Raw genomic sequence first — 27,820 nt, forward strand, 5'->3', positions numbered from 1 at the left:
CTAGCGCGCAGCGGTGACGTGTTCTTCCAGCGCCACGTCGTGAGTCGTCCAGGAGCCGTAGAAAAACGCTTCCCACGGCGTCTTAGGTGCGGAGTGGACAGAGGGACCCACCGGAGCGGAAGCTTGGCGAGGAGGCGGCGGGGGACAGTAAGGTCCGCCCCGAGGACTGACTCCGCGACCACCAGGGTAACAGGTGCGGCAGCCGATGGGGGATGGTGATTGCTTAGCCCAGAGGGAGAAATGGCTTGCGGGGGTAAAATAGAGGAGGAAGTTGCGGGAAGCGACCAAGATGTAGGCACCATGTGTCAGATAGTCGGAAGAAATCTGTGCACATAAGAATAAGAAGAAAAGGAACCGCCGAGCGGTGGTGGCGCACGCCTTTAATCCCAGCACTCGGGAGGCAGAGGCAGGCAGATCTCTGTGAGTTCGAGGCCAGCCTGGTCTACAAGAGCTAGTTCCGGGACAGCCTCCAAAGCCACAGAGAAACCCTGTCTCGAAACAACCCCCCCCCCAAAAAAAGAGAGAGCCACCTCGTCCGAAAGGTTTCCTGTTGGCTTGTACAGCCCTGAGTGGTGAAAGATTACACCAGTGTCTCAGGATTCGGATGCTGGACGATTACCAAAGTCCAACATCGTCTCTGAAAGTCAGGTTTGCTTAATTGCAAGCACGATGACTTCTCTTTCATTTATTCAGGGTTATCTGGTTGGTGTTTTGTTCTGGGGTGATTTCTGACATAGCAAGAATTATGTCATGGATCAAAGAAGGAGAGCTGTCACTTTGGGAACGGTTCTGTGCCAATATCATAAAGGTAAGTAAGCAGTAGCCCAGTGGTCAAGTTAACCTTTTGGATAGTTGGGGGAATGTTGTTAAAATTTATTATTAAATTTTAGCATTCTCTGTTAAGTTGTTAAGTGGAGTTCAGCAAAGAAAAGAGATAATCTTAGAATTATAATGTAGCCGGCAGGGCCACATTTCTCGTCTTTATTGTTCCAAGTAACTTTTTAAAGGTGAAACAGGATTTCTTAATATCATTACACAACATAGACTGTTAGATTTTCCTTCTGGAAAATTGAAATTTTGGTTGTAGGAATGTCAGAAGAGCTCACTGGCAGGGTGTTTACTAGTTATGCACAAGACCTGAGTTTGAAAAAAAAGAGTGTGTGAATATGAATGACAATGAACTGAAATTTGTCTCCTTAGAGCAGTATTCTCAACCTATGGGTCATGACCCCTTTGGTGTTTGAATGGCTTTCACTGGGGTTACATGTTAGATATTCTGCATATCAGATATTTGCCTTGTGATCATAACAGTAGCAAAATTGCAGTTCTGAATTAGCAATGGAAATAATTTTAGGGTTGGGGGTCACCACAACATGAGGAATTATATTAAAGGGCCCCAGCATTAGGAAGGTTGAGAACCATTGCTCTAGAGTTCCCATCCACTTTTTCTTATACTATCTACTGAGTTAATCTTTCTTTGATGGTTAAGACTTCGGCCTCTAGAAGCAGACAGCCATGATGGAAACTTCCTATAATTTATCAGCCATGTGGCTTAACAAACACGTCTTTATGAGTATTAAATATATATGCAAAGAACTTAGTACAATGTCTAGTGGTACAGTATACACAGTACATGTGAAGGTAATTGAACAACTTTTGGGAGTGGGTCTTGGGGATGGAACTCAAACTGTTAGGCTTTGGAGCAAGCACCTTTACCAGCTGAGCCATTGTGAAGGCCCCATCAGGAATCACAAAGGTGTCACATCGTGTGTGTGTGTGTGTGTGTGTGTGTGTGTGTGTGTGTGTGTGTGTTAGGTGTTCATGCAAACTAGTCAGCCTGATTTTGTTTTGTTTTTTTCTACAAGCAGCATGTAACAAAGAATTTAAGTCAGTAAAAATTGGATTTCCATATACTCACATATGAATGCCAGCAGGCCAGAAAATGAAAACTCTTTCCTCAGGAAACTATGTATGAAAGCTTTGTGTTGGCAAATACAAGGTGCTTGTCAAAGTTAGATTTTTGAAAAGGCTTTATGTAGAAGACAAGAGAAGACTGTGGATGGATGAGCTGGGAAGATGGCTCAGTGAATAAAGGCTCTTGCTAGCAAGTTCAGTAGCCTGAATTCAACCCCATAACCTACACGGCAGGAAGATAGAACTGAGTTCTTTATAGGTTGTGCTCTGACCTTTACATCAGTATTGTAGCACAAACAAACAAATAGATATACACACCCCAAATAAATGAAATTTTGAAAAAAGTAGACACGTCAAGGCATTGGTGGTGCTCGCCTTTGATCCCAGCACTGAGAAGGCAGAGGCAGGCGGATCTCTGTGAGTTCGAGACCAGCCTGGTCTACAGAGCAAGTTCCAAGATAGGCTCCAAAGCCACAGAGAAATCCTGTCATGGAAAAAAAAAAAAGTTAGAAACCAAAAAGAGCAAATTATGAGTCAATAAAGGAGTTAAATCACTTGAATGGATTTAAAGTAAATACAATGGGTACCTGGGGGGAAAACTGCTTAGTAGCTATAACTACAAGGTAAATAAAACTCAAAAACTTGATGGGCATTGGTGGCACACACCATTAATCCTAGAACCCCAGAGACAAAGGCAGGTGGATCTCTGAATTCTAGGTCATCTGATCTACAGAGTTCTCAGACAGCCAGAGCTACACAGAGATACCCTCTCTTGAAGAACAAAACAAATCAAAAATCATTAAGATCAAGTTGGAAAGTGCTGGAGGGATAGTTCAGTAGCTAAGAGTAGTTGCTGCTCTTGTAGAGGACTCAGGTTCAGTCCCCAGTCCTAGCCACAGGTTACAGGTCACTGTAACTCCAGTTTCAGGCAATCTGGTACCCTCTTATGCTGGAACATAGGTTCACACACGGTACACAGATATACATGCAGGCAAAATATCCATACACATACGGTTATAAAATAAAAAACAATAAAGTATCTTGTCTTACCCTACACAGAATGACAGGCATCAAGAAAATGAAAAGTCAGGCTTTGGCAGGGATATACTGACAAAGGGATCCTTCCACACTGCTGGTGGGAACGTGATGTAGTCGCTGTAAAAGTCACCAGGCAGGTCCCTCAGAAAGGGAAAAGTAGGCCTTCCATTTGGTTCAGTCAGGTCACTCCTGTGTACACAAAAACATCAAACAAACCCCTCTCCAGACGCCTTCCAACTCAGGTGATTGCTCACTCTTTACAGTAGCCCGGTTGCCAAATCAGTCCAGGTGGATTTTTTTTACATGTGCCGTATATACACAGTAGTGATTTGTTTATCCATGAAGAATGAAAGCATGTAGTGTATAAGAAAATGGACTCAGAGATCATGTTAAATGAAATAAGCCCATCCCATAAAAAAATCAATTCCACAAGTTTTCTCTCGTATGTGGAAGTGCTGGGGGCATGAAGTTAAAGCAGAAGGTGACTATACTGGCAATGTGGAAGGGAAAGGGGGAGAGAAAGGGGGAAGAAAGGTGAACGGGATGGGTATGACTGAAGTATAGGATGCATGGATGGAAAAGGTATAGTGAAAAACAGCTGGCCCGTGATGGCGCACGCCTTTAATCCCAGCACTCGGGAGCAGAGGCAGGCGGGTTCTGTTAGTTTGAGGCCAGCCTGGTCTACAAGAGCTAGTTCCAGGACATCTAGGGCTTTTACAAACAGAAACCCTGTCTCAAGAAAACAAACAAAAACCAAAACCAGTGTACTGAGTTCTCTTTCTCAGAGGTTTTATCTTAAAGTATGTTGATGACATTTATTTATTGTGTGTGTATGTATGTGTCTGTGTATATATGTTGTATGGAGGCATATACATGCCACAGCGTATGTGTGGAGGTCAGAGAACAACTTGTAGGATTCATTTTTCTTTTTTCTGTATGTGCACCAGTCCTGGGGCTCAAACTCAGTCGTTGGGCTTGGCAGAAGCACCTTTATTCACTGAGTCATCTTGCCAGCCCAGGGTCTTTATCTGATGGTTCAAACCTATTAGTTAAGAATATACATTCTCCCAAAGAGAATGAAATTGGCTCATCATTCGTCTTATTCTATAGGCTGGCCCAGTGCCCAAACATATTGCTTTCATAATGGATGGAAACCGTCGTTATGCCAAGAAGTGCCAGGTGGAGCGGCAGGAGGGCCACTCACAGGGCTTCAACAAGCTTGCTGAGGTGGGTATGGGTGACAGAACCTAAAGTGAGCAACTTGAACTAGATGACAGTGAAAATGAAACTTTGAGTTGTGGCTTAAGTGCTTTTTTATTTTTGTTTTGTTGTATTGCTTCTTTGCCAGCCATACTGGCATTTACAAAACTGGAGTTTGTAGTTGTCAGGCTATTTTGTTTTGTTTTTCCCTTTCTACCTATATTCTAGTGACAGAAATTTGCTTACTTGTTATTTTTGAGAGAGGGTTTTGCTGTGTAACCCTGGTTGTCTTGGAAGTCACTATGTAGACCAGGCTGGCCCAAACTCACAGAGATCTGCCTGCCTCTGCCTCCCAAGTGCTGGGATTAAAGGCGTGTGCCACCGCCACCCAGTCTAGCTAAATGTCTTAAAAGTCAAAGTAAATAAATAAAGAACTGTTGGGGAGGTAGGTCAGTGGGTATAGTATTTGCCTAGCATGAACAAAGCCCTGGGTTCAGTACCAGCAGAGAGTGAGTTCCAGAACAGCCAGGGTTACAGAGTTACACAGAGAAACCGGATCTCAGAAAGAAAAACAAAAGAAATCAGCAACAAAGACAGCACCTCCCTATGTATCCCAGCCGGACTTAAACTTGGGGTTCTCTCTCCTCAGCCTCTTAAGAGTTCTCAGTGTGGTGTGTCGATGCTCCCAGAAGTTACTTTTGACATGGTCCAGCTTTCAAAGTTGACTAATATGTCATGTATAAAGTAGCATGACAGCAACAGTCTACTTCTGATAGTTGTCTGGAAAGTGAAACACAGGAACACCTTTTGCCAACTGTGAAGTGCTGCCCAGTGAGTGCTCCAGTTGTTGCTTCTGTTCTGACCTCCCAGGCTTGGTCTGAAGTCATCAAGATGTTATGTTCTGCCTGTCAGGATAGATCTGTAGTCCCTTTCTGCAGGTAGAGAAACCTAGACCCACAGAGGCTAGTGATTGCCTACAGTTCTTTATGAGGCCATGATGGAGTCATTGGCTAGAAACCTAGGACTTTATGTTCTTGCTGAAGAACTCTTTGGGATAAAATACAGATGAGTTTTTAGTTTTTCTTTGTTTGTTTTTTGCTTTTTCAGATATTGTTTCCTGTAGCCCAGGCTGACCTCAAACTCTTGACCTTCCCGTTTACACCTCCCAGATACTCAGATTATAAAGACTTCACCAATGTGCCTGGATAAACTTCTTCTCTTTTTTTCTTTCTTTCTTTCTTTCTTTCTTTCTTTTTTTTTTTTTTTTTTTTTTTTTTTTTTTTTTCTTTTTTGACACAGGGTCTTGTTATGTAGTCTAGGCTAGCCTTGATCCTTGTGCCCCAGCTTCTCAAACACTGGGATTTCTAGAACTAAGCCACCATAGCCAGCCTCAGATTTTTCTGTTCCCTGCTCACCTCTCCCCATTCCTCCCGTGTCCTAGCTCTTTATCTTCTCCCCCTCAGACGCTACGCTGGTGTTTGAACCTGGGCATCCTAGAAGTGACTGTGTATGCGTTCAGCATTGAGAACTTCAAACGTTCCAAGAGTGAGGTTGACGGGCTGCTGGACCTAGCCCGACAGAAGTTCAGCTGCTTGATGGAAGAACAGTAAGATGCTGGCCAGACTGAAAACTTCTCATTCCACCACCTCTAACCCTCCCTGACCTCAGCCCCCAGCTCTTTTATCTGAAACCTATTCAGGAGGATGACATCCAAGGTTATCCACTGGCCTCCACATGCACACACAGGAAAAACAGAACTACTAGTCTACCTGTGTTTATTGGTTGGGACATTAAATCCCTGTGAAAAGAGAAGGCCTTGTAGTTGGCCACAGTGAGTTAGCGACAGAGCTGTTTTGGGAACACAGTCCTGGCTCCTCCAGGATCTTTGTAGTTCCTCTGTAAACCTCAAGGGCTTCTTGCCTCTGTTCTCTTAGAATAAGCATTGCCATGCACCCCTTTCAATTTACCACCTGTCAGGACTGGGACTGTGGCAGGGCCATTTTGTCTTAGGCTTTCAGGTCAGGGAGACTGAGAGACAAATAGGGGCCGAGCTCAGAGACGCCACGAGTTCATTCAAGATCATCAAAAGTGGGGGCGCTTGAATTGAAATCTACTCAAATTTTGCTTTGATTAGGCTATACATTGATGTTTGTTTTGTTTTTCAAAGATTTGTATATTATATATTTGGTGTTATGCCTGTATATATGCCTTCATTCCAGAAGAGGGCACCAGATTTCATTATAGTCTTCTGGGCCTCAGTCTGCTTGTCTGTGAAGGGGAACTTAGAGTGTGTACTTGAGAGTATGGTGCAGGGATTGAAGTTGTTGGTTGGAGTAATTGGACCACCATCTAATCCCACAAAATATGTACTCTCAGCTATCATTATTATCTTACTTCACCAGAACATAGCAGATGTCACCAATATTACAGATCCTGCTCTGGAGCAGTTTACTAGCTTGCTAGAATTGGACAGATGTCACAGAATGTGTAAAATACAACTCTCCATAAGGACAGCTGAGGTGGTGTCATATGGCCGAGAGTTTATATTCTCAAGGCAGACAGATATGGTCAAGCCAAACATGACACTGGAAATGACCTTGGACAGTTTCCATGCCTCAGTGCTATAGATCGAGTTTCTGAGTGTTGATTCGAGTTCTGAAATAATATATGTAACAGTGCCTGGCATGGGACAGCACTCAGATAGCTGCTTGGCTGTTGCCTAAGTACCTACTTCTCATCAGGTACCATGTTACATGCTGCCTCCTTTTTCCCTGGTCAGGGAGAAGCTACAGAAGCATGGGGTATGTATCCGTGTCTTAGGTGATCTGCATTTGTTGCCTTTGGACCTCCAGGAGAAGATTGCACATGCTGTCCAGGCTACTAAGAACTACAACAAGTAAGTTCTCAGGCTGTCCCTTAAGTACAACCAAGGACTAGTTAGTGATGCTTCTTGCACCTGGAGAGGAGGCCATCTGCCTGACCAGTTACTCACTACAAACCCAGTTCCTCACCACTTGCCCCCCACATGTGTTTATGTAATTATAAATGTGCACACATACAGACACAGCACAAATACTGTCACTTGACAAGAGCTGGGATAGAGATCCATTAGTCCTAGGCCAGGTGTGGTTGTACATTCCCTTAATCCCACCACTCAGACAGAACAGGCATATTTCTGTGAGTTTGAGGCTAACCTGGGCAACATAGAGAGACCCTGCCTCAAAACAGAAATCCTTGTCTGTAGGCCTTTGAAGAGTCTTTTCTTATTTGTTTGGTTTTTCAAGACAGAGTTTCTCTGTGGAGCCCTGTCTGTCCTGGAACTAGACCAGGCTAGACTGAACTCAGGCATCAACTTGCCTCTGTCTCCCAATGCTGGGATTGAGGGCGTGTCTCACCACGGCCTGGCACAACAATCTTTTCTGTCCTACTCTTTAGTCCATGGACAGATTTAGAGGCCAGGGTTCAGTAATCACACAACATTGTGTGTGACTTTAAATAATACTGTTTGGCAGTGATTTTATTTTATATTTGGTCTCCTATGTTTATACTAATATCACAGTGGATTTCTCTCCTCTAGGCTGGTTGTCAGTAGAGGGGGGAAGGGTTAAGAAGGCAATAAAGGTCATTTTGTTTTGATCTAATGAAATGGGGAACATGCTTATTCCAAGAACTCTTAGAAATCATAAAACAACCCACAATCTCACCCTTCAAAAATATGCTGGGAACACAAAGTGCCTGTTCCCTTCCAGGGAATGGCTGCCCTGGAGTCAGACTCTGGCTGTCAGCTGCTGCCCCTGTTTGGTGAGTTACTATGCTCTGCCATCCTCAGGTGTTTCCTCAATGTCTGCTTTGCATACACATCCCGTCATGAGATCACCAACGCCGTGAGAGAGATGGCCTGGGGAGTAGAGCAAGGTCTGCTGGAACCCAGGTACTTGGGGCTATCTTTCCCTGTAGCTGATGGGAAACCCGGATGCACTAAGGATTAGAACCTGTTCTGAGCCATGTGCTTGGCCAGAGCTCAAGTCAGGGGTATACGTGGGAAGATTTAGAAGATTTCCCCCAAACAAGAGGTTAGGATCATCTGAGTAGACCACACACCAACAAACTGAGAAACAGCAGAGCAGCTGCCAAGGCTACTTCTTCTGGTGAGAAATGACACCCCGCTTGTCCCCTTTTTAACACTTTTTCCAGCCATTCTTTTGTATGCATTCTTGTGGAGGAGAATCTTTTAGGTTTCTCATAATATTATAATTTCATACCACAGGATTAAGGTATTGTGAGGGATGGGTAGAGAGAGAAAGGAAGGGGAATTTTTAATCATTACCAGTGTAGAATCCTATTTATTAAGGCTTGGAGGAATAGAGGAATTTTTGAAGACATCTGTCTATTTGGGCCTTTTAATGTTGTTACTAATATAATCTTTGATAATATTGTAGATATTGTAGATATTGTGAATATTGTAGATTCATAATAACAATAGTAAAATACAAGTAACAGAAATAATTGCAGCAATGTGTTATGTTCCCTGTTTGCTGTTGATCTCATGGGAGACAGTCAAGTCTTCTTTTCATTTTATAGATGTGGAAACCGAGAGTAGCATATCCAAGGTCAGTCACCAATTCCAGATTCCCTGTCTTTTTTATTATTATATGAGCTCTTGGGATTTAAGGAATTTTCTGATTTCCTTTTCTAGTATAATATGATTGGCTGAAAACTAAAAATCATGAAATTGGGGTGGGCATGGTGGCACAAACCCATACTCCTACCTACTTAGAACACTTGCAAGTTTGGGACCAGCCTAAACAACATAGTGAGACTCGTATGTCAGAACGACAACAAAAATATCAAGACATTACAGTGAGGCTGTAGTTCAGTTGTGGAGCACTTGCTTAGTAGATGTATGACCTCGGGTTTGATCTCTGGTACCATAAAAGAAAAGCATTTGTTCATTGAACAAATGAAAAGACAGGTGGCCCTTTAAAAAAAAAAAAAGATTGATTTTTACCCAGAAAGTACTGTTTTGTTTTTTAAGATTTTTTTTTAACATATGTATGCGTGTATGTCTGTGTGGGGGAATGTACACATGAATGCAGTTATCCTCAGAGGCCAGAGAGGGTGTCAGATCTCCTGGAACTGCCTGTGGGTGCTGGAAATCGAGCTCAGTCCTCTGGCAGAGTAGCAGTCATTCTTAACCATGAGCCGTCTCTTCAGCCTCAGAAAGTACTGTTTTCTTTCTTTGTGTCTTCATACAGGGTCTCAATATTGGCTCTGTTTGGTTGGAATTTAGACCATGGATCACCAGGTCTGTCTGTCTCTGTCTCCCATGTGCCAGGATTAAGGATGTGTGCCACTATGCCTGGCTCAGCCCTGTATTAATTTTTCTAGTCCTGACTTTGGGTAAGCACATTGCACTGTATAAGGAGATACAGTGGTGAGAATATAAAGATCTACTTTTCCCCCCTGTGTTTTGAAGTGCTGGTAAAGGAAATAGGCATCAGTAAGATACAAATGATCCATTGGTGCACAGTACTGCAGGAATTTATGGTAAGAGGGAAGAAGCAGTAGTTAACTAGGGCACAAGGCAGGACTATGAGGTGAGCCTTGGTTGTAGCAACTCCTGAATAGTAAGGTGCCATTGAAAGGGAGCCTGGATTCTAATGGTACTGGAATGGACAAAGCAGCCTGCACTGAGCTGCAAAGGGAAGAATTAGGAGATCTCAATGAACTGATTCTGGAGAAAGGTTGTGTTATCCTGGATGTTTGACCGATGGATTTTAACAGTGGACATTGGTGGCTTTCACTATGCCAGGGAACCTTAGACAGGATCCCGTTAAAGAACAGCCAAAAGTTTGGTTCTGGGCTTGTCATAGTACAGAGATGTTGGATCAGTGGTCTAAGGGCATCAGGACCATAAGTACTCCAGCAGGAAGGTCATCTGTAGGGTGATGGAGTGAGGAGGGCAAGAGGGAGCCTAAGAGTCTTGTGTGAGTAGAGGGCCAAGAGCGGAGTTTGAGAAACTGTCCTTCTGAGCCTGTAGGACAGATGGGCACTTCACAAGAAGAATGTATGGTTGGGCCGGGCGGTGGTGGCGCACGCCTTTAATCCCAGCACTCGGGAGGCAGAGGCAGGTGGATCTCTGTGAGTTCGAGGCCAGCCTGGTCTACAAGAGCTAGTTCCAGGACAGCCTCCAAAGCCACAGAGAAACCCTGTCTTGAAAAACAAAACAAAACAAAAAGAATGGATGGTTGGTGTGACAAAACACAAAAGAGGGAATTTGTCGGTACAGATTGTGAAGGAGGTGGGCACAGGTTGGCATGATGGAGCCAATGCTCTAGGAGGGTAAATTAACTTGTAGATTATAACTTGACTGTTGGGGAAATTAAGACCCTGGGTAAGTGGATGGGAATAGGCAGAAAGGGAACATACAAGGGTGGAGATAGGTTTGAACCTGGTATATGAAGGCCCTGGTTTCAATTTCTAGCACTTCCTAGCCCAGAGAGAGGGAGAGACAGAGAAAACATAAGAACATATATGTGTAGATGCACGTTATTGGTAATTAGCTTAGCAGTAATTTCATAGTTGTTTGTTATATTATGCTTTATGATTCATGTTTCGTGTAGTCTTACATGTATAAAATAATAATTGAAGTAACGGTGAAAACTATTTATGCCAGAAAGGATACTGTCATTCAACAAGCAGATTTAACATATTCTTGCTCTGAGGAACTCTGGCCTGACCCCTAGTACAGCATGCTTTAACATTTCGCTATGCATCAGTATCCACTTACACACAGGAAGTGTTTCCAAACTGTCTTCCTGACTCTGTCGACAGGGTAGATAGAATCAGCAGGGTCAAGAGGCCCACACCTCCTGCAGCTTAATTCTCAGCTTCTACTGAGTTTATTAGGACCTGCTTTCCAAAGTGACACAAGTCTACATTTGTATCAGGGTCGTTAGAATTAGGTTCAACTAAGTAAATAGACTTTCTGTGCTCTGTGTGCTATCACCCAACTCTTCTTTCATTAGGATAGGGCTTTTTTTTTTTTTTTTTTTTTTTTTTTTTTTTTTTTTTTTAAGAAATTGGGGGGCTGGAGAGATGGCTCAGAGGTTAAGAGCACTGGCTGTTGTTAGTTCAATTCCCATCAACCACATGGAGTCCTACAACCATCTATAGTGGAATCTGATGCCCTCTTCTGGCACAAAGGCATACCTGCAGATAGAGCACTCATATACATAAAAATGAATAAATCTTAAAAAAGGAAAAAAGAAAGAAAATTGACAGGTTGAAGATGGTGGTAGTGCATGCCTTTAATCCCAGCACTAGGGAAGCAGAGGCAGGCGGATCTCTGTGAATTGGAGGCCAGACTGGTCTACAGAGTGAGTTCCTGGACAGCTAGGGCTACATAGAGAAACTCTGTCTCCAAGAAAGAAAAAAAGAAAAAGAAAAATTAACAGGTTATTTCTGAACCTGGAATTAGAGAAAGAATAAGGCTGGCCTTCAAGGTTGGTCAGTAAACTTTTACTTTGAATAGGCTGTTTGACCTCCTGTGGTCCTCTGTTCTCTGTGTGAAATAATAATTGTGACCATTTACTGAGTAAGCACAAAGGCCATTCGAATTTTCTGTATTCCAAGTGTATAGTGGGAAATTACCAATACGGAGTCAGGTAGAAATATAAGGGTATTTAATAGGGAAAAGCCTTACTTACAGAGCGAGCTAGCCAGTAGGCCTGTCTGGCAAGCCCCAAAAGAGAAACCGCAGTCCCCTTCAAGTCTCGCTCCATGTCACCCTGACCACGCCCTCGCAAGCATGGTCGGCACACCTGTAGCCAGCCCCTAAGTGGGCGTGGCTACAACTTCCCCTACACAAGTGTTTTAAAAATTATTGTTGTTGAGGGGGGAGGATTGGGGGGAAGGGGAGGGGGAGGGAAAAGGGATTGACATGCGAAGCAAGCTTGTTCCTAATTTGAACTAAAAAATAAAATTATTGTTATTATTATTTGGTTTTTCAAGGAAGGGTTTCTCTGCGTAGCACTGGCTGTCCTGGCAGTCACTCTGTAGACCAGACTGGCCTTGAACTCACAGACTTGCCTCTCCTCCTGAGTGCTGGGATTACAGGTGAGTGACACCACCCGGCATTGTCCCAGTTTTAAAAATGTGCTCTTCAGAGAGCACTGGCCTCAGTTTCTTGATGCCCCTGGTTTGCCTACTGAACGGAATGCTGCAAGTATAGGCATTTGCCACCACACTCACCTCTCAGATGCCTTCACTTCCTGGACTGTAATGTGCATACAGTTTTTACTTCATTTTATTCATGTAATTTGTGTGTGTAGGTACAGTGTTATGCATGCCGTAGTACGTGAGTGAAGGTCGGAGGATCGCCTCCAGGTGTGGAGCCTCACCTTTCCACCTCATTTGACACGGGATCTTTTTGCTCTGTGTAAGGCAGGCCAGCTGGGCCTCAAACTTCTGGAGGTTCTGCTGTGCCTGCCTCTCCACCTACAGATACTTGATTTACTGTATCTGGTTTTTACAGGTTTCTGGAGATCCAGCCTCTGGTCAGCAGCCAGCACTTTCACATACTGAGCCGTCTTCCTAGCCTTTCCATTCATTTTAAAGATAAGAACACAGAAGCAGAAAAAAGTAATTTCCTGCAGGGCGTTGGTGGCGCATGTCTTTAATCCCAGCACTCGGGAGGCAGAGGCAGGTGGATCACTGTGAGTTTGAGGCCAGCCTGGTCTCCGGAGCAAGTGCCAGGATAGGCTCCAAAGCTAGAAACCCTGTCTCGAAAAACCAAAAAAAAAGAAAAAAAGAAAAAAGAAAAGAAAAAGAAAAAAGTAATTTTTCTAAGTTTATATAGTTTGCAAACCTGCCTTGTGTTCTTTGAATTTAGCATATTGACTAACTTTTAGGAAGGCTGAAATGGATAAAGAAATCTAACAAAGCAACTAACAGTGCTGGAGATATGATTCTAATTTCTCATTACAAAGGATGAAATCCAGCCAGCATAGTAGTGGTTTCTTTGTAGGCCAAGCTGTCCTTGAACTCTCTCTCTGTAGACCAGGCTGGCCTCGAACTCACAGAGACCCACCTACCTACTTCTGCCTCCTGAGTGCACCACCACTACCTGGCCCTAAGTTTTCTAAAAAAGAAGAACCCAGTTGCATAGTGTTTCCTTATGTTGCTAGGTCATAGGGTGCCTCTTAAAAGCAAAACATCAAATGAAGAGCAACAGTCTAGAAGACACACCTGGTTTTAGGCCCTATAGGTAAAAGAGTTTGGGCAAATTATTTATCTCTGAGCTTCACTTTTCTGTATCTGTAAAAAGGGGTTACGGATGTCCTATGTAAGGCTTAGAATGATGTAGTATATATACTGTTAGAGTACTTGTACATTTATCAAGACCCTGGGTTCAATCCTGTCCTGCAGAAAACTTATTGTATGTGGTTGTGCAGATTTGAAGTCATTCTTGAGGCTGGTGATGCACTAGCAAATGTATTTAATAGTGGCCTATAAACTGGGAGTTCACCAAGAGAGTACTGCAAAAAGAGATGTGTGCTCTGTTTCCTGATCACTTAGTGATGTCTCCGAGTCCCTGCTTGATAAGTGCCTGTATAGCAACCACTCTCCTCATCCCGACATCTTGATTCGGACCTCTGGAGAAGTTCGTTTGAGCGACTTCTTGCTCTGGCAGGTAGGTGGTTTTGTAGCATGTTATTTTGGCATTGAGCTGAACCCAAGAACTGTACCCACACCCTGAATGAGAGTGATTTGGTCCCCTTCAGTACCATTGTATGAGTAGGGGCAGAGGGCTAACATCTAGAGCAATCCCTCTAGGCTGTACCTGGTAACGTTTACTTTTCTTTCCGCACCTGACCCTGGGTGTTTAAAGCATTTCTTGCTATCTGAAGTGCAGGGCTTTTGTCCTAAAGAGAAAGCAAAGCCATCCTACCCTAATGAAAACTTCACATATGCCCCCCTTTCAAGGAACGGGCCCTTGAAACTGTGGTTAACCTGACAATCACTCACTCTAGCATGGCAAGAACCTTACCTTTCTGTTAATAGTCTCCTCTTTAGGACATGGGCTATATCTCTGCGGGCATATTTCATGAGAGACTTAAACTGTATCCAAACTCTCAGGCTTTTTGTTCAGTTATTCCAGCATAGGTAGTCCCTAAAAGTTCAAATTCAATTAGGACTATTGATTATTTAAACATCTCTGCATCATGGTGCACACCTTTAATCCCAGCATTCAGGAGGCAGAGGCAGACAGATCTCTGTGAATTTGAGGCCAGTCTGGTCTACAAAGTGAGTTCCAGGATAGCCAGGACTGGACTGTTTCACAGAGAAACCCTGTCTCGAAAAAACAAAACAAAAAAGTGAGGGCCTAGGAAGATGGTGCATTTGTGAAGGCTTGGTGCATAAGCATAACAACCTGAATTTGAGCCTGGACACCCATAAAGAAGCCTGCTGTGATGGTGCGCACTCAAAATCCTAATGCTTGAAAAGTGGAGGCAGAAGGATCCCTGGAGCTCTCGGCCAGCCCTGCCTGATCTACAAGCCCCAGTATAAAAGAAAGATCCCATTTCATGAGGAACAATAGCCAAGCTATTAAAAATAGACAGCTACTGAAAATGTTTCTTTTTAGTCTTTGAGTATCTTGAAGGGAATACAGTGTATACAAAATGGTTCAGAGCCAAGTGGTGATGGTGCACACCTCTAATCCCAGAACGTGGGAGGCAGAGGCAGGTGGGTCTCTTATGAGTTTGAGGACATCCTGATCTATAGAGCGAGTTCCAGGACAGCCAGTGCTACACAGAGAAACCCTGTGGGAGGGGTTGAGGGGGGGAGAATACTTCTTCCTGTTCCAGAGAAAGTGTTTGGTATCTTGGGAGCAGCTTTGGGGAAGGTGACATTGGTCTAGAATAGCAAACAAGCTGTCCCCTGTGACACGGTTGTTTAACGCAGCAGACAGTATACAGTGGCTATCAGGAATATTTGGGGCTAGGGTTAGCTTAGTTGTAATAATGATAGTTCCTGTTCACGCTGTCCTGTGCTCTCCTTCATGCACATTTAATCTTCATAGTTCCATAAAACCATAGTTCCATAAAACTCAGTGTAATCTGCCTTTACACTTGAAGCTGAGGCCCAAAGAGGCTAAATAACTCATCCAGTTCAGTGGTAATGGTAGACCCAGGCAGTTTGGCTCTAGAGCCCATGGGTTTAAACATGGTGTCACAGTGTTGCTACTTAAAATAACAGGAGCTGCTACCATTTGTTCTGGCTGACTTCATCAGACTGTGTGCATCTCAGGTGACCTCCAAGAGCGAATAACATAATCCAGATGTTATTTCAGCATCCTAAAATTGGCTTTTAGAGACACGGTGGAGCTGGGTGTGGTAGCACAGGCCTTTGATCCTAGATCTCGGGAAGCAAGCAGAGCAATGTAAGTTTCAGGACAGCCTGAATTCTACACATTGAATTCCATTTGAGTCATTGCTACACAGTGAGACTTTATCTCAAACAAAAGAAAAACAGGGAAAGACCTGGTAGAAACATAGATCTAGTCTAGTTCTGCTTTGCCACAGGCAGGTGATCTAATAGCCTTCTGATCCCTCTTCCAACAATGAGGGAAATGGGCTGGCCAAAAACATCCAGAGCTCTGCAAACCTGTGCCATCTTGTTTGCCCCCTCTCAGCCTGCCCCTCCATTGGAGGACTGACCAGCAGTGCAGTCGTGTGTCCCGTCCCCCCCCCCCCCCCCCTCGGGTGTGACTAACTCATGCTCTCTTCCTTACTATTACCAGACCTCCCATTCCTGCCTGGTGTTCCAGCCTGTTCTGTGGCCAGAGTACACATTCTGGAACCTCTGTGAGGCCATCCTGCAGTTTCAGATGAACCATGGTGCACTTCAGGTACGAGTTGGGCAGGGTGGGATGGAAAGAGGTTGGCACTGCAGACCCACCTTGCACTATATCTTGCTGAGTACTTTTAAAAAAATTATTGCGTTTATTTATTTGTATATGTATTGTTCGCATAGATGTGCCGTAGCGTATGTGTGGAGGACAGCTTTTGGGAGTTGGTTCTCTCCTTCATGCAAAGAGTCTCAAGAATTGAACTCAGGTTGTCAAGCTTGGTGACAGGTGCTTTTACCCACTGAGCCATCTTTCCAGCCCACCAAACATTCCTTGACAAACATAAAGATAATCAGCAGGGTTATACCCACCGCCCACTGATCATGTACTGTATGTCAGATGCTACATGGCTCCCACATGCCGCACCTCGCTCATTACTGCTCCCAATAACTCAGTAAGGACGGCCTTGTTAGCCTCTCATGTACAATTGAGTGAACAGTTAAAAAGACTGCGCCATGGTGCTGTAGGATTTAATCCTAGCACTCAAGAAGCAGGGGCAGAGGCCAGCCAGGGCCTAGTCTCAGAAAAATAAAGAAAGGAAAAGGAAAAAAAAAATATTGTGTAGGAACCAATATGGTATAAGGTATCCTAAAGACACAGGAAAAAAACAATTCATATTTTTCAGTAGTCTCTAAAGATGTTAGACAAACTCATAGCTGGTGACACCCACCTGTCCTACTAGCTAATGGGAGGCAGAGGAAGGAGGATTTCACAAGGCCAGTAATAAATTGTGTGACAGTTGAAGTCTGCAGAGCACTCTTCGAGAACCACTCATGAGCAGCCTTGTCTTCCTGCCATCAGGAGTCTTTCTGGGTGCTCTGTCCATGGCTGATCACCACGGCTAACATGGCTAGGGCTGCAGACAGTGAGGGGCTCTGCTGGTGCTTTTTAGTTTCATTTTTCTATGCATCAGTGTGAGGGTCAGATCCCCTGGGACTGGAGTTACAGACAGTTGTGAGCTGCCATGTAGGTGCTGGGAATTGAACCTGAGTCTCTGGAAGAGCAGCCAGTGCTGTTAACCACTGAGCCATCTCTCCAGCCCTGGTGGTTCTTGTATATTATCTATTTAACCCTCCCTAAATGTAACAGACTTGGTGTCCTCATTTTTCAGATACGAAAACAGGGACAGAGAGACTAACTGTGTCAAGGTCACAGAGCTAGGAACCTGAATCTTGAAATCTGCTGTTTCTTAAGTCTGGAAGATAATGGCCAGGAAGAAGGAATGATGTAAGCCAGGAGTCTTGTTGGTCTTAGGGCCCCTTTTGGGAACCTAATGAAAACAAAAGAACATGTCTGGTGAAAACCAGGTCTACTTCCCATAGGATCGTACTTACACTCAACTACGTGGAATGCTTTCGGGTTCACAGAATCCCTGAAATCTGTACAGGAACCCATGTTCTGAACTCTTGGCATTTGTTTCTTGAGTTATGAGGGTTTTATTGAGTCTCAAAATATGAGTAGTTTGAACAAGGCAGCTTAGAACAAATGAAAAGACTAGCAAAGCCTCAGTTACCTGCTGCCGGTGAGGAGTTTCCCACATGGCTAAAGCTTCATCTGAAACTTAAGACATTTTTTGCTAAAAAGCTTTCTGCAGTATATTTTGTAATTCATTGACACTTACAGTATACCAAGCAGCTGCTAATTGTGATGGTCAGAGCAATCACATTCTAACGATGAGGATAATGATGACAGTAACTACTGTCTCAAGCATTTCATTGTACTGCGATGCCTCTGAAGACTAGGACTGTTGATTTCCTACATCAACATGGTCCCCAAAGATCTGGCTTTAAGATATCTTGTATAATTTTCTAAGTCCTTCCTCTTTTGTCTCCTGCTGTGTCAGTGGCTAATTTTGAGAGCATCCCCCCTTCCCTTTCCTTCCTGTTTACTGTTTTAAATCAACTGTAGGCAAAGAAAGCAGGTAATTACACACAGTAGAGTTGTGTGTCTATAAAGTGAGAGTAAACTGGCTCTGCATGACGCCCAGAGAGCCCGGGTGTGAGCCTTCCGTGTATGGATATTCTTGTGTGTAGCCCTATAATTTGAATGCCCGGAATCCTTTTATTATCTCCAGTTTCTCAGTGCTTTGCACATGGTTTGTAGACGATTTGCCACAGGTTCTATCTTCTTCATAAATGTTTATTTAAGAGTCCCTAGTATGAGTCAGGCATATTAGGCACAGGAGAACCAGCAGTTACCTAGCCAGACAAGATCTCTGCCCTTATGGAGCTTATATTTTTAGTTGAATAGACAGACAGTAAACAAGCAAACAAATGTAAGGAAATTTTCAGCTGTAGTAAGACAATAAAGAGTATACAGTGTGATGATAGTGTAATGAAAGAGTGTAGAGGCTGCCCGAGGCTATCCAGTTCATGTCTTGGGGATACTAGGAGGGAAGGTGGGGGAACAAGCCACAGGCAGTTAGGCCTCTTAGTCATGCAAAGCTTGGCAGGTATAAGTAACACAACCAGAGGACGTGGGGATGGGCAGAATCTGATAGGTTAAAAAAAGATCACGAGAGACTTTCAGGGGTGAGAGGCAATGCTGAGAGACTAAAGCCGTTTGGTGCTGGAGAGTAGATCCAAGATTTCCTGTAACTAGGCAGCACTGGACCCGCTGAGCTGCTTCTCCAGTCCTATACCTGCTTTCTGTTGTCTTCACTTATTTCTATTATTTTTAGTACTGGGATGGGGTTATGTACGCGTGAGTACAGTTACCCATAGAGGTCACCATAGAGTCATGACACGTGAGTGCTGGAAACCCCTGAGCCGTTCCTCCTCGTTGATGTTGAGAGCACCCACATGGTGGCTCACAACCATCCTTAACCCCAACTCCAGGGAGCCCAGTGCCCTCTTTAGACCTCCAAGGACACCAGGCATGCACAAAGTGCACATACATACATGTAAGCAAATGCTCATACACATAAAATAATTCGAGGCCAGCCTGGTCTACAGAACAAGTTCCAGGACAGCCAGAGCTACATAGAGAAACCTTGTCTTGAAAAAAGAAGACTTTTTTTTTTTTTTTAAATGTGTATGAGTGTTTTGTCTCATTTGTGTGACTGCACCATGTGATTTTATTTTATTGTTTTTTTAGGGGGATGTTCTTGAGACGTGGTTTCTCGGTGTAGCCCTGGCTGTCTTTGAACTGGTTCTGTAGACCAGGCTGGCCTCTGCCTCTGCCTTCTTAGTGCTGGGATAAAGGTGTGTGCCACTACTACCCCTCCTGATTTTCCTTTTCTTTTCCAAGAGATGTTATTACTGACTCTCCTGTCCAGCTCAAGCCCAGGCCCCAGTAAGTGGTAAAGAACTCAAGGCTTTGCTCCTTGTTCTTTGTGTCTTCTGAGTGTAGAAGAGCCGAGAGGCTCAGTACCATTTCTCAGAGTGACCTTCTCAGAGCCTTTGCACAAGGTTGCCTATGACCTGCATGAAGGTCTCTAAGAGAATCAGAGCTCTTGAGAAGGGAGTGGGAGGTAGAGGCAGGAGGACCCAGGAGTATAGGGTCATCCCCACTACGTGAGACCCTGTCTCAAAGAATGTTCCTTTGGTTGTTAGTAACACAGGTCATTACATATGCTCATGAGAGACCTGGACCTTTAGGACTGCTGATCCCTGGGCATGGTGCTGATCTCTGGGCATGGTGGTACACACCTTCCACCCTTGGACCAGGGGGTCAGAGGTAGCAAGATTGCCATGTGCTTGAAGGCAGCCTGAATTAAAGAGTAAGACTCCATCTAAAACCAAACCAAACAAAAAAAGAAAGAAAAAAGATGGTGGCTCTAAAGAGAGCTAGCAAAGTGCTTATAGAGCAAGCATGTGAATTTGGTCCCATATAAAAATTTGGGTATAGGACTGAGGGATGGACGGCTCAGTGGTTAAGAGCACACACAGCTCCTCCTGAGGACCTGAGTTCTGTTCCCAGCACCCATAGTGGGTGACTGACAACTGTCTACAACTCCTGCACTTAATACTCAATTAGGCACACACACATACACATGACTAAAAATAATCTGGGTGCAGGGCTTGAGAGAAGACTCAGTGGTTAAGAGCACTGGCTGTTCTTCCAGAGGTCCTGAGTTCAATTCCCAGCAACCACATGGTGGCTCACAACCATCTTCTGTCATGCAGGCATACATGCAAGTAGTGTACCACTCATATACATAAATAGATAAATCTTAAATAATAATCTGGATGTAGTAACCTGTTTGTAACCTCAGTGATGGAAAGGTGAAGACAGGCAGAACCTTGAGATTATCAGGGCAGCCATTGTAGCCTGAATTAGCAAGTGTCAGCTAGTGTGAGACCCTGTCTTAACAAGGCAGAACAGGCAAAGTGGTGCAATCCTCTAATCCTGGCACTGAGTGAGTGTTCGGACCTGCCTCAATAAAATTAAATAAAAGGTAGGAAGTTCCTGAGCAGGAACATCTGAGGTTGACCTCTGGTTTCCACATATATGTACCTGCACACAAGGGAACACACATAGCCACAGATATAAAGAGAAGGGAAAATAAGGACTTTGCTTAACTTGGGCTTGGGACAGGGTGTTTGTTTTAATTTTTTTCCTCCCTTTGTAGTAAGACCTATAGCTCTAGCTAGCATGGTACTCACTATGTTGTAATGCAATCCTAATTAGTCTTATTAAATAAAAACTTGGAGTCAGCTAAGGGGGGTGAAATCTGAAGGACCAGAGAAGCAGAACACCCAGCCACTAGAGTTCTTAACCTTTACCAATGCTCAGACCAAAGGGGCAATCCTTCCCTACGAGTCCTCAGACTACATCCATCTCTATGACACCTCAGACTGAATGCCATGAGCTGCTGCTATCTCCCTGTTTTATATTCCTTTCTCCACCCAACCATATCCCTTCCTGTCTCCACCTTCCTAGTGCTAGGATTAAAGGCATGAGACTCTCTAGTACTGGGATTAAAGGTGTGAGCCATCACCACCTGGCTCTGTTTCTCTTTTAGACTGGATCAAGGGTGGCCTTGAATTCACAGAGATCTATCTGCCTCTGTTTCCTGGGTGCTGGGATTAAAGGTGTGTGCCACCACTTCATGGACTCTATGGCTAACTAGTGGCTTAGCTTTGCACTCTGATCTTCAGGCAAGCATTATTTGTTAGATCACAAACAAAATATCAGCACACCATGTAGCCTAGGACAGTGTTGAACTCATAGCAGACCTGCTTGGGCCTCCTCTGTGATTACAGGTGTGTGCTGGAATTGCCGGTATATACTACCGTGTCCCACTTGCTTGGGTTTTCTGAGGGCAAGTACTGAGAAGAACCTAGGGCATCTCTGAGATTGTGAGAGTAGCTCCAGACACATGAGTGTGGACAGAAGTTATCTAGAAGATGGTTTTTCCACCCCCAGAACTACAGCTATCCTTAGATACAAGATATACTTCCCATCCTGTCAAGAAGCCACAGTGAGCCAGGTGTGGTGGCACACTCCATTAACCCCAGCACTGGAAGCAGAGGCAAGTGGTTCTCTGTGAGTTTGAGGCCAGCCTGGTCTACAAAGTGAGTGCTAAGAAAACCTGGGTTATGTAGAGAGAGACATCCCCCCCCCTTTTAATGTAAAAAGCCACTTTGGAGAAACCAACAGAATTTCAGCCAGCTGTGTGACATAAACTAAGTCCCTTTGTGTCTTTGCCTCAGTGTCCTTGTCTGTAAAATAAGGAGCTCAGCTGCCCCATGTCATCCTCACAGTGGGCCACTGGTTCCTACAAATGGGACAGGCTTTGCCTTTGCCTTGACTTCTTCACTCTGGTGCTTATTTGGGGCTGCCATTTAGAGGAGCCCTGAGCCTTTAGGCATCTCTGCCTTTCCTCCTTCTGGGGATGTTTCTCCACCAACATTGGCAACAGAATAGCAAACAAAGAAAGAAAGAAGAAGAAAAGATAAAGCTTTTGGCTGGAGAGATGGCTCAGAGGTTAAGAGCACTGACTGCTCTTCCAGAGGTCCTGAGTTCAATCCCCAGCAACCATATGGTGGCTTACAACCATCTATAATGAGATCTGGTGCCCTCTTCTGGCCTGCAGGCATACATGCAGGCAGAACATTGTATACATAATAAATAAAATCTTAAAAAAAAAAAAAAAAGCCAGGTGTGGTGCTGCATGCCCTTAATTCTAGTACTTGGGAGGCAGAGGCAGGCAGATCTCTGTGAGTTTGAAGTCAGGCTGGTCTACAGAGTGAATTCCAGGACAGCCAGAGCTGTTACACAGAAAAATCGTGTCCCAAAAAACCTAGAAGAAAGGAAGAAAGAAAGAAAAGAAAGAAAAGCCTTAGGTGGCTGGAGAGATGGCCCAGTCGTTAGGAATATTTGTTGCTCTTTTAGAGGACCTGGTTCAGCTTTAGGCATCTATATTGTGGCTCACAACCACCCGTAACTAGTTCCAGGAGTTCAGCGCCCTCTTCTGACATGTCCAGGCACACACAGGTGCATATACATAAATATTCAGGCAAACCATTGGTATATACACTATTAATTAATGTAAAAAATGTTTTTTTGGGGGGGTTTGAGACAGGGTTTCTCTGTGTAGCTTTGGAGCCTGTCCTGGAACTAGCTCTTGTAGACCATGGTGGTCTCGAACTCACAGGGATCCACCTGCCTCAGCCTCCCGAGTGCTGGGATGAAAGGTGCGTGCTCCCACCTCCTGGCAAAATTTTATTTTAAGAAAGAGAGCAAGCCTTGGAGCCTGGCATAGTGACATATGGACTGTGATCCCAGCACAGGCACCAGAGGTAGGAGGATCACCACAACTTTGGGGCCACTCTGGTTCCATTAGAAAGTTCAGGCTAACCAGGGCCACACAGCAAGACCCTGTCTTTAAATAAATAATATTTAAAATCTTGCTATAAACCAAAAATAAAATTATACTATAATTTTATCGCTGGCTGTTTATTTTAACCTATCTGAAAAGTTTTGTGTAAGATATTCAATAGCTAATGTAAATATTTGCCTAGATTTTTGTTGTATTACCAAATCTCAGTTATCTGGTCTATAAAACAGAATGCTCAGGATTACTTGTGGTTTTTGAGATATTGTTTGTCTGTGAAACCCTGGCTGTGCTGGAACTCACTTTATAGACCAAGGCCACATTGGCCTTGAACTCACAGAGATCTACCTGCCTCTGCCTCCTGAGTGCTGGGATTAAAAGTGTGAGCCACCACGCCTGGCTAGGATTACTCTTAAAGAAAAATTACTTGTATGATATGGGCAATCTATGGTTTTTCCTAGAAATAAAAAGTTTACTTGAAAAGAAAGGAAAATAGGAGAAATGACTCAGATGTTAAGGGGGTTTCCTGCTCTTCCAAGGGATTAAAACCAGTTTCCAGCACTCACAGGAGCTCACAACCACCTGTCACTTCTGCTCCGAGGGAAAGCCAGTGTTTCTGATCTCTGTGGGCACCTGTACTCATGACTCATGTTCTCTCTCTCTCTCTCTCTCTCACACACACACACACACACACAATTAGAAAAATAATTTTTTTTTTTTTAAAGAAAGAAGAAATATAGTCTTTGAGAGGTGAGAGTCTTTCGGACATGAATTTCTTAAATTTCAGGGCTTCAGGCAAATTCATTCTGACCTAAGAAAATCCATGCAACTTTATTTGTATGGCTAGAGTATGTATATATGTACTTGTTTGTGTATGTGCATGTCTGTAAGTATAGATCATATCTTTCCTTGATCTTTCATTTATTATTAGTATATGTGTTTAAGTGTAATGTGGGTAGACACAGTGTCCCACCATGTGCATATGGAGGTCATATGACAACTTTGTGGAGTTTGTTTTCTCTTTCCAACTTCTTTATTGTTTTTGAGACAGGGTCTGGAACTCACGATGTAGGTCGGGCTAGCTAGCCCTCTGTAGATCAGGATAGCTTCAAACTCCCTGAGATCTGCCTGCTTCTGCTTCCTGAGTGCTGGGATTAAAGGTGTGGCCTACCATAACCAGCTCTCCTTCCTCATTTGCTTGGGTTCCAGGGATTGAATTCATTTGTCAGGCTTAAATACCACCTTTCCCTACTGATACATTTTGCCAACAAGACAGGACCTCTCACTAAAGGTAAAGTTGATCTATTCTGCTAGCTTGGAAGACCAGTAAGTTTCAGGGATGTCTCTCCTTACTAATGCTTGGGTTATAGACATATTCTGTCACCTATTCTGCCACCTTTGGTTTCCGGGGATCCAACTTGAGCTGCCACTGCTGACACCCCCCCCCACACACACACACACAAGTAATTTATTAGTTTGGCTTTTGAGGGGATGTTTTTTGGTGTTTTGAAACAGGGTATCCCTACTATGTAGCTCTAGCTGTCCTGGTCACTGTAAACTAGGGTAGCCTAGAATTTGGAGATCCACCTGCCTCTGCCTCTGCCTCTGCCTCTGCCTCTGCCTCTGCCTCTGCCTCTGCGGTGCTGGGATCACAGACATGTGCCACCACACCTGGCCTACTCACAGCTCCATTTTGAAGGTCAGTGAGACAATGGATGCAAGTGTTTGTGAACATAACATATAGGATGCTTCTAAAGAGTGAAGACAAGAGCTGAGCAGTGGTGGCACGTGCCTTTAATTCCAGCACTCTGAGTTTGAGGCCAGTGAGTTCCAGAACAGCCAGGGCTACACAGAGAAACCCTGTCTCAAAAACAACAACAAAAAGCATGAAGACAAGGCAGTCAGAGCTTATAGGCTGATTAGGACAAGACTTGAACACAACGTACCATAACACAGTGCTGGACATACAGTATATGACATACATATAGATATCCTATAGGAAAACCCCATTGCTCACTGGTCAGTGTAGTGATTGTAGTCCCAGCAACTTGGAAGGCAGAAATCTGTGTAACATAGTAGAACCCTGTCTCAAAAACAAAAACACTCCATGTTGCCCACTCATGCGATAGGTTTGGCAGGAGTTCTGCTGCCAAAACTCTGTAGGCCAAATAGATCTGCAGGAACAGTCCATGAGACAAGCCAGCCCCTTCTGTTCCAAAGGGATCCCTACTTTTGCCATCAGCACCCTTCCTGTCCTCTGGTGATCATGAGGTCAGGTAAGTGAATGGGTCATATGCAGAGTGCTCCAAGTGCCAGAGAGGGAAAGCCGTCTCTGTCCTTTTAAAGAGTTTGTCATCGTCAGAAGACATATGCACAGTCTGAGAGGTACTTCAGAGACTCTGATCATCACCAGCTGTCAGAATTAATTCCAGGGGCCCTGGTGGCTCTGGAGCCATGAAGGGATTTCTTTTCCAAAAGAAAGAGCAGACTAGAGACTAATACCTGGTCTAGGCAGCAGTAAGTGGCTTAAGAGAGTTGAATTGGCTTCTCAGTGTTCCTAGAAGGGCTGTTTGCTCAGAGAGTTAAGCCTGTCTTCATTATAGGAGGCTGGTCTAGAGCTGGACCCTGAAAAATAGATTATGGAGTTGGAGAACAGCACCTCACACTGACCTTGGGACTGTAAGATGACCCAGTGAATATGTCTCAGACAGTAGACAACAGCAACATATAAAAATCACAGTTTCTCTGTCTGCTAATATGTTAGAGTGGGTTTTGCATTTATTATCCCTAATCCCTTAAACCTCTCTTCAAGGTAGGCACAGCCCCCACTTTACAAATGAATTAAAAAAATAATTAGTTGGGGAGGATCTTCCCACAGCTATAGAGAATCAAAAGTCAGACTGTTTACCTGTTTTCAATGTAAGCTAGAAATAATTTTAAGAGATAACGGATATTTTCACACAAAACAAGCCAAGATGGACTGCTGACTGACTTTGTAACACAGATGCCATCCGCTGGCCTTCCACACTGGTAGAAACTCTCCAGAGCTTGTATATTTGGCCACTGTGCACCCTAATCCCACCGTCTCCATCCCATCTCCACTCACACCTAAAATTAACTCCCTACCCCTAACCCGGCTTCTCTCTAGCAGAAGGCCCGGGACATGTATGCTGAGGAGCGGAAGAGACACCAGCTGGAGAGGGACCAGGCTGCAGTGACAGAGCAGCTGCTTCGAGAGGGGCTCCAGGCCAATGCGGATGCCCAACTCCGCCGGACACGCTTGCACAAACTCTCCGCCAAACGGGAAGAGCGAGTCCAAGGCTTCCTGCAGGCCTTGGAACTTAAACGGGCTGACTGGCTGGCACTTTTGGGCACTGCACCTGCCTAAGTGAGGCTGGCTACTGGCCACTTTGCCCTGCCCTCTGCCTTGTGGGCCCCAACTTCCTTTTCTTTTCTTGGTGAAAGGCACCTCCCTGGTTTTGATGACTTGTGCTCCCCTTGCTTTGCAGGAAGTCCCAAAGCCAAGGCCTACTGCCTATAGATGGCCCCCTCTGGCATTTGAGGGACAGTCTCCCATGCTTCCAAGTCAAAGACCAGTCACCAATAATCTGGAGACCAGGGGACTCTAACTTACCAGCTGTGTTTCCTGCCCTAGCCTATCCTTCAACATGCAGAAGAGGCCTTCCCAAAACCTAGGGCTTTGCCCTGAGCCCCCACCATGTTAACTTCACAAAAGATTTGAGTCTACTGTAAATAACTGATAGGCAGCCAGCTTTGCAGGGCAGGGCAGAACAGAGTGGGAAGGGCAGGAAGAAAATTTGCCCATCTGCTGCTCCTCCCCTTGGCTCTCCACCTGGGATTTGCTATTGAATCTCCACCCCCTCCCACCAGTACCCACTGCTCACTGAAAGGCTCAGCGCCCCCAATGGCTCATGGAAGCCAGGCGGGTGATTACAATCCAATTACCTATTGTTGACTCAGCCCACACAAGCTTTACTCCCCCTTGCAGGGCATGGGGCCAGACTCCACTCCCCAATGAGACCCAACCCCCTCCATAGCTACAGGGTAGCAGAAGGGCCTGTAGAGGCCCTAATCCAATACAGGCCAACTTGTAACACATCAGGACTGAACAGAACCAAGCACTTCCTGATTGACTGTCTCCTTCCATCACCAGCGCAAACTGATTCCCACTCCCAATCTTCAAGGCTCCTCACAGCTCTTTGACCTGACTCCCTAAGTAGATCCGGAGACAATTTACTCTCATCATGGCAGAACTTACTCCAGGCTCTCAGCCTGTGAGGGTCAACACTACCTTACAGGAAGAGACAAGATCCTATCCGTTCCTTGCCTCTCCATAGGGCTGAGAAGAGATTACTACCTTTGAAGAGAGGTCTCCAGAGCTATTGTTTCAGGTGCCCCCAGAACAGTAAATACTAGCCAGGAACACCGATCAAATGCCACTCTGGCTTTCTCATTCTGTCTTGTGAACCCCTTACCCAGCACCTCCCTCCCAGAAAGAGGTGGGCTATTATAAGCCATGCTAAATGTGCTCCTTCCTAACTTTCTATGCCTTGCCCCGACACCTCGTTTGTGCCTAGATATCTGTCACTGGTGACCTTTTGGCCATCATTCCATCTCAGAATCAAGGATAAAATCCTGACACTGCAACCAGAAGCCAATCAATGCACCCTTTGGCAAGGCCCCCTATACACCTGGCACTTCCCGAAATCAATCCCTGGCACAGAGTTCCCCAAGAGCAGGTGCTGTACATTTTCCAGCTTTACAATGAGGCTGTTGACAGCTTTAATTAGGGAGGCATGAATTATGTGGCTATAATGCAGAGCCCTACAATTAAGGCGGGAATGAGAGGCTGGAGGCAGCAAACGGAATCTGCCCAGCAAGCATGGCTGTTGAGTCCTGGCTGACTTTCTCTTACGATTGGAGTACAGTACAGGTGATTAATGGAGAAGGTA

At 44.6% G+C, this 27,820-nt stretch overlaps 1 protein-coding gene across 2 annotated transcripts; it reads left to right on the top strand.

Moving 5' to 3' along the window:
* Window positions 1–27,820, top strand: Dhdds (dehydrodolichyl diphosphate synthase subunit). Of its 2 annotated transcripts, none has more exons than XM_027399609.2 (9): window positions 1–193; window positions 694–808; window positions 4,063–4,179; window positions 5,616–5,758; window positions 6,932–7,048; window positions 7,982–8,083; window positions 13,732–13,846; window positions 15,959–16,066; window positions 25,996–27,820. In XM_027399609.2, the coding sequence occupies exons 2-9, from the start codon at window positions 746–748 to the stop codon at window positions 26,233–26,235; spliced, it is 1,005 nt and encodes a 334-aa protein (XP_027255410.1). In that variant the 5' UTR covers window positions 1–193; window positions 694–745; the 3' UTR covers window positions 26,236–27,820. The 2 variants fall into 2 exon arrangements, with proteins under 2 accessions (XP_027255410.1, XP_027255411.1); XM_027399610.2 differs by having other exon boundaries at window positions 2–193; window positions 25,999–27,820.

The sequence above is a fragment of the Cricetulus griseus genome, chromosome 2, assembly GCF_003668045.3.
Source record: "Cricetulus griseus strain 17A/GY chromosome 2, alternate assembly CriGri-PICRH-1.0, whole genome shotgun sequence".
Classification (NCBI taxonomy): Eukaryota; Metazoa; Chordata; class Mammalia; order Rodentia; family Cricetidae; genus Cricetulus; species Cricetulus griseus.